The sequence below is a fragment of the Coregonus clupeaformis genome, chromosome 17 (assembly GCF_020615455.1).
Source record: "Coregonus clupeaformis isolate EN_2021a chromosome 17, ASM2061545v1, whole genome shotgun sequence".
Lineage (NCBI taxonomy): Eukaryota > Metazoa > Chordata > Actinopteri > Salmoniformes > Salmonidae > Coregonus > Coregonus clupeaformis.
In genome coordinates, this window is record NC_059208.1 from 52,924,245 (window position 1) to 52,931,744 (window position 7,500).

Below are 7,500 nucleotides of genomic sequence, written 5' to 3' on the forward strand. Positions count from 1 at the left end.
GTTGACTCCAATGCATCCCACAGTTGTTTCAAGTTGGCTGGATGACCTTTGGGTGGTGGACCAGTCTTGATACACACAGGAAACTGTTGAGCGTGAAAAACCCAGCAGCGTTGCAGTTCTTGACACAAACCGGTGCACCTGGCACCTACTACCATACCCCGTTCAAAGGCACTTAAATATTTTGTCTTGCCCATTCACCCTCTGAATGGCACACATACACAATCCATGTCTCAATTGTCTCAAGGCTTAAAGATCCTTAATTAACCTGTCTCCTCCCCTTCATCTACACTGATTGAAGTGGATTTAACAATTGACATCAATAAGAGATCATAGCTTCCACCTGGATTCACCTGGTCAGTCTATGTCATGGAAAGAGCAGGTGTACCTAATGTTTAGTCCAGTCAGTGTAGGTAGTAAATAAAGTGAGGACGTGTTATATCCAGCGTGCATGATCACTAGAAGAAGGATATCTCCACTCACGGTTGACATAGTTTGATGAGGTCCTGGTCAGTGGTCCCAGGGGGCAGTCCTCTGATGTACAGGTTAGTTTGACTGAGCTGCTCCATATTACAGCCTCCTCCTCCTCCTTCTCCGTGGTGACCGTTGTTAGGGCTGGGAGGGGCCATGGTGGTAGGGGGAGGGGCATAGGACTGCTGAGAGAAAGAGAGAGAGAGAGAGAGAGCGAGAGAGAGAGAGAGAGAGAGAGAGAGAGAGAGAGCGAGAGAGAGAGCGAGAGAGAGAGAGAGAGAGAGAGAGAGAGAGAGAGAGAGAGAGAGAGAGAGCGAGAGAGAGAGAGAGAGAGAGAGAGAGAGAGAGAGAGAGAGTGAGAGAGAGAGAGAGAGAGAGAGAGAGAGAGAGAGAGAGAGAGAGAGAGAGAGAGGGAGATGGTGATTACACCTACAGAATAGTATCCAGCAGCATATGACTTCACATGTGTGTTTGGCTGTTTGGTGTCTACAGATAGTACTTCATCACATTGAAAGAGATGGAGAATTGGGCATAGGACTGCTATGGAGAGAGAGAGATGGAGAGGATGGTGATTAGACGTACACTGAGGCAGCACACAACTTCAAAAACAACAGCGGTGAAAACAAAAAATGACACTTTCTTTCTTTCATCTTGTGTGGCATTGACATACTTTATTTAAGTGATAATGCCAGAGAAGCCGGTGTTTGGAGGATATATTAGCACAGGTGTTGTTAGGCCAGAGATGAAGTCGAGGGCCGGCAAACCGTGCCAATATATCCTCCAAACACCGGCTTCGAGGGCATTATAACTTTTATACAACGGGTTACCGACACATTCAAATAATGATTTACATATTATTATTCTTTTCATAAAAAAAATCTATTTTTATGAATTTATTCATACTATTTCATCCTTCCACAAGCAAAGTAGCTGAAATGTGCATTTGTTTAAGCTGTTTTCTAGTGACATTTATTTGGATACATCCATAACAATGAGCTAATGAGGCTCGATTTCGCCTGGGCATAGAAAATGTGCTGACTCGTCAGGACACGTCGAGAGGAGCTAGCCAACAACACAGCTAACACAATCACTTCAAACTGAACCTGGAAAGATGCAAACTAGCTGCACTTTGTTTCATTGTACCTTTTTTCAATTGACATTTCTTTGTATATATATCCTTTAAAATGATGCCAGCTGATTCATGATTTTGACTGGCTGAGAAACGCTGCCTGCCTGTCTGTGACTCGTCCCGACTCCCGACCCCGACACGTTCATTACTATGGGGACAGCTGGAGATCGAATTTCAATATTGAAACAATGTTGCAAATGTCGGAGAGACAGACAGCAAGGTTTAATACAAATCTCCGCTGTTGAAAACTAAATGTTAGTCTAAACTAAATGTTAGTCTAAAAGAAATGTGAGATAATGTCTAGATGCTTTTTATAGTGGAGATCAAGTTTATAAAGTGCCTGACTGGGTTAAATTGACAGTGGATTACGCAGTGAGATGGAACAGAGTAAATAGGCATTTTAACGTCATAGATTTAGCCGGTGGTAACTTGTGGAATAGACACCGGCTGGAATGCAGTTTTACCCAATCAGTGTCCAGGATTAGACCCACCCCGTTGTATAAATGAGGGGAATACAATTCAGATACTCCTGATTTCCCCAGGAAATTATCCATGACATATCTGACTCCCTCTCAGAGAGAGAGTGGTTGTACAGGCAACAGACCAAACAGGCCCTAATAGTTGTGTGTGTGTGTGTGTGTGTGTGTGTGTGTGTGTGTGTGTGTGTGTGTGTGTTTTGTGTGTGTGTAGTTTGTGATAATGACTAGCTGTCACCACTCTGCAGACAGGCAGAGCCAAGCCCTGATATGAATCTATTACCTGTACTTCCACCAACCATACAATGACTGTCCCAGACAGACCACACACACACACACACACACACACACACACACACACACAGACACACACACACACACACACACACACAGACACACACACACACACACACACACACACACACACACACACACACACACACACACACACACACACACACACACACACACACACACACACACACACACACACACACACACACACACACACACACACACACACACACACACACACACCAGTGTATCTGAGGCTCTGATGGTAGCAGTACGACAGACTGGATGAAGTTCTCTGAAATATGACCCAGAACAGTAAGAAGAGAGGGGGCCAAATTCCAGACCTTGTAACAAATATGTTCTCAATGAGCATTAATACATCGCTGTTTTCTAACACACGAAGGGTCTGAAAAGACCAATATGCAATGAGCTCTTTGGTAGCTGCAGTAATACATGCTAATATGAATACATGTATGAAACAAATATATAATAATAATGTATGCACTCACTAACTGTAAGTCGCTCTGGATAAGAGCGTCTGCTAAATGACTAAAATGTAAATGTAAATGTGATATGTCCATAGCATGTATCCTGAAACTACAAACACACAGGAGGAAACACATCTGACCTGCAGAGTCAGTACAATAACTCCCTGGGAAGAGTTTACAAGCTGTTTAACCTGCAGAGTCATTACAATAACTCCCTGGGAAGAGTTTACAAGCTGTTTAACCTGCAGAGTCAGTACAATAACTCCCTGGGAAGAGTTTACAAGCTGTTTAACCTGCAGAGTCATTACAATAACTCCCTGGGAAGAGTTTACAAGCTGTTTAACCAGCAGAGTCATTACAATAACTCCCTGGGAAGAGTTTACAAGCTGTTTAACCAGCAGAGTCATTACAATAACTCCCTGGGAAGAGTTTACAAGCTGTTTAACCAGCAGAGTCATTACAATAACTCCCTGGGAAGAGTTTACAAGCTGTTTAACCAGCAGAGTCATTACAATAACTCCCTGGGAAGAGTTTACAAGCTGTTTAACCAGCAGAGTCATTACAATAACTCCCTGGGAAGAGTTTACAAGCTGTTTAACCTGCAGAGTCAGTCCAATAACTCCCTGGGAAGAGTTTACAAGCTGTTTAACCTGCAGAGTCATTACAATAACTCCCTGGGAAGAGTTTATAAGCTGTTTAACCTGCAGAGTCATTACAATAACTCCCTGGGAAGAGTTTACAAGCTGTTTAACCTGCAGAGTCAGTACAATAACTCCCTGGGAAGAGTTTACAAGCTGTTTAACCTGCAGAGTCATTACAATAACTCCCTGGGAAGAGTTTACAAGCTGTTTAACCTGCAGAGTCAGTACAATAACTCCCTGGGAAGAGTTTACAAGCTGTTTAACCTGCAGAGTCAGTACAATAACTCCCTGGGAAGAGTTTACAAGCTGTTTAACCTGCAGAGTCAGTCCAATAACTCCCTGGGAAGAGTTTACAAGCTGTTTAACCTGCAGAGTCATTACAATAACTCCCTGGGAAGTGTTTACAAGCTGTTTAACCTGCAGAGTCAGTACAATAACTCCCTGGAAAGAGTTTACAAGCTGTTTAACCTGCAGAGTCAGTACAAAAACTCCCTGGGAAGAGTTTACAAGCTGTTTAACCTGCAGAGTCAGTACAATAACTCCCTGGGAAGAGTTTATAAGCTGTTTAACCTGCAGAGTCATTACAATAACTACCTGGGAAGAGTTTACAAGCTGTTTAACCAGCAGAGTCAGTACAATAACTCCCTGGGAAGAGTTTACAAGCTGTTTAACCTGCAGAGTCATTACAATAACTCCCTGGGAAGAGTTTATAAGCTGTTTAACCTGCAGAGTCATTACAATAACTCCCTGGGAAGAGTTTATAAGCTGTTTAACCAGCAGAGTCAGTACAATAACTCACTGGGAAGAGTTTACAAGCTGTTTAACCTGCAGAGTCATTACAATAACTCCCTGGGAAGAGTTTACAAGCTGCTTAACCAGCAGAGTCATTACAATAACTCACTGGGAAGAGTTTACAAGCAGTTTAACCTGCAGAGTCATTACAATAACTCCCTGGGAAGAGTTTACAAGCTGTTTAACCTGCAGAGTCATTACAATAACTCCCTGGGAAGAGTTTACAAGCTGTTTAACCTGCAGAGTCATTACAATAACTCCCTGGGAAGAGTTTACAAGCTGTTTAACCTGCAGAGTCAGTCCAATAACTCCCTGGGAAGAGTTTACAAGCTGTTTAACCTGCAGAGTCATTACAATAACTCCCTGGGAAGAGTTTACAAGCTGTTTAACCTGCAGAGTCAGTACAATAACTCCCTGTGAAGAGTTTACAAGCTGCTTAGCCTGCAGAGTCAGTACAATAACTCCCTGTGAAGAGTTTACAAGCTGCTTAGCCTGCAGAGTCATTACAATAACTCCCTGGGAAGAGTTTACAAGCTGTTTAACCTGCAGAGTCAGTACAATAACTCCCTGTGAAGAGTTTACAAGCTGCTTAGCCTGCAGAGTCAGTACAATAACTCCCTGGGAAGAGTTTACAAGCTGTTTAACCTGCAGAGTCATTACAATAACTCCCTGGGAAGAGTTTACAAGCTGTTTAACCAGCAGAGTCAGTCCAATAACTCCCTGGGAAGAGTTTACAAGCTGCTTAACCTGCAGAGTCAGTACAATAACTCCCTGGGAAGAGTTTACAAGCTGCTTAACCTGCAGAGTCATTACAATAACTCCCTGGGAAGAGTTTACAAGCTGTTTAACCAGCAGAGTCAGTACAATAACTCCCTGGGAAGAGTTTACAAGCTGTTTAACCAGCAGAGTCATTACAATAACTCCCTGGGAAGAGAGAGAGAGAGAGAGAGAGAGAGAGAGAGAGAGAGAGAGAGAGAGAGAGAGAGAGAGAGAGAGAGAGAGAGAGAGAGAGAGAGAGACAAAGAGAGAGAGAGACAAAGAGAGAGAGAGAGAGAGAGAGAGAGAGAGAGAGAGAGAGAGAGTGAGAGAGAGTGAGATAGAGAGAGAGAGGGAAACAGAGAGAAAGAAACAGAGAGAGAAACAGAGAGTGTATGTCAGGAGGGGTGACAGGGGAAGATATTGTGTGTTTAATATGTCAGGAGGGATGACAGGGGAAGATATTGTGTGTTTAATATGTCAGGAGGGATGACAGGGGAAGATATTGTGTGTTTAATATGTCAGGAGGGATGACAGGGGAAGATATTGTGTGTTTAATATGTCAGGAGGGATGACAGGGGAAGATATTGTGTATTTAATATGTCAGGAGGGATGACAGGGGAAGATATTGTGTGTTTAATATGTCAGGAGGGATGACAGGGGAAGATATTGTGTATTTAATATGTCAGGAGGGATGACAGGGGAAGATATTGTGTATTTAATATGTCAGGAGGGGTGACAGGGGAAGATATTGTGTATTTAATATGTCAGGAGGGGTGACAGGGGAAGATATTGTGTGTTTAATATGTCAGGAGGGATGACAGGGGGAAGATATTGTGTATTTAATATGTCAGGAGGGATGACAGGGGAAGATATTGTGTGTTTAATATGTCAGGAGGGATGACAGGGGAAGATATTGTGTGTTTAATATGTCAGGAGGGATGACAGGGGAAGATATTGTGTATTTAATATGTCAGGAGGGATGACAGGGGAAGATATTGTGTGTTTAATATGTCAGGAGGGATGACAGGGGAAGATATTGTGTATTTAATATGTCAGGAGGGATGACAGGGGAAGATATTGTGTATTTAATATGTCAGGAGGGGTGACAGGGGAAGATATTGTGTATTTAATATGTCAGGAGGGGTGACAGGGGAAGATATTGTGTGTTTAATATGTCAGGAGGGATGACAGGGGAAGATATTGTGTATTTAATATGTCAGGAGGGATGACAGGGGAAGATATTGTGTGTTTAATATGTCAGGAGGGATGACAGGGGAAGATATTGTGTATTTAATATGTCAGGAGGGATGACAGGGGAAGATATTGTGTGTTTAATATGTCAGGAGGGATGACAGGGAAGATATTGTGTGTTTAATATGTCAGGAGGGATGACAGGGGAAGATATTGTGTATTTAATATGTCAGGAGGGATGACAGGGGAAGATATTGTGTATTTAATATGTCAGGAGGGATGACAGGGGAAGATATTGTGTGTTTAATGTGTCAGGAGGGATGACAGGGGAAGATATTGAAACATCTAATGCTCTCGTTCTCTTCTCACTTTTTTCCCCTTCTAACAGCAGACAGACAGACTGGATTAGTCGAGAAAGGGAGGGAGAGAAGAGAGGGGGGAGAGGAGGGGAGAGAGGAGTGTAGAGGAGGGGAGAGAGGAGTGGAGAGGAGGGGAGAGAGGAGTGGAGAGGAGGGGAGAGAGGAGTGGAGAGGAGGGGAGAGAGGAGTGGAGAGGAGGGGAGAGAGGCGTGGAGAGGAGGGAGAATTTCACCTATTTGACTCCTCTCACAGTAGTCTCATCATCTGGACTATTCAGAATAAAGAACCTACTGGGCCATCCTAGAAAGCAAGCCATTTCATAATGTCATAGTGTCTGCCATCTAACAGGCGCTTTTATCCAAAGCCACTTACAGTCATGCGTTATGGGTGGCTCAGCAGGAATTTAACCCACTATCCTGGTGTTGCAAGCACTATGATCTACCAACTGAGCCACACAGGACACTTGTTTGCAGACAGTCCTCTCCGATCCTCCTCTCCCCTCCCCTCCTCCTCTCCCCTCCTCCTCGCCCCTCCCCTCCTCCTCTCCTCTCCTCCTCGCCCCTCCTCCCTCCCCATCCATTTACATTACATTTTAGTCATTTAGCAGACGCTCTTATCCAGAGCGACTTACAGGAGCAATTAGGGTTAAGTGCCTTGCTTAAGGGCACATCGACAGATTTTTCACCTAGTCGGCTCGGGGATTAGAACCAGCGACCTTTCGGTTACTGGCACAACGCTCTTACCCACTAAGCTACCTGCCGCCCCATCCCCTCCCCTCCCCTCCTCCTCTCCCCTTCTCCTCTCCCCTCCTCCCTCCCCTCCTCCTCCTCTCCCTCCTCATCTCCCCTCCTCCCTCCCCCCATCCCCTCCCCTCCCCTCCTCCTCTCCCCCATCCCCTCCCTC

The 7,500-nt window shown here is 44.3% G+C and overlaps 1 protein-coding gene across 2 annotated transcripts in view; it reads right to left on the minus strand.

The window, feature by feature from the left end:
• LOC121542309 (RNA-binding motif, single-stranded-interacting protein 3-like) overlaps positions 1 to 7,500 on the minus strand; it is a 224,194-nt gene that overhangs the window by 159,205 nt on the left and 57,489 nt on the right. Inside the window, exon 2 of one of the 2 annotated variants that reach the window (XM_045226661.1) lies at positions 481 to 650. In XM_045226661.1, the coding sequence (XP_045082596.1) occupies positions 481 to 650 (170 nt within the window). Of the gene's footprint in view, positions 1 to 480; positions 654 to 7,500 lie in introns of both variants that reach the window. The other variant, XM_045226660.1, reaches the window with a different exon arrangement.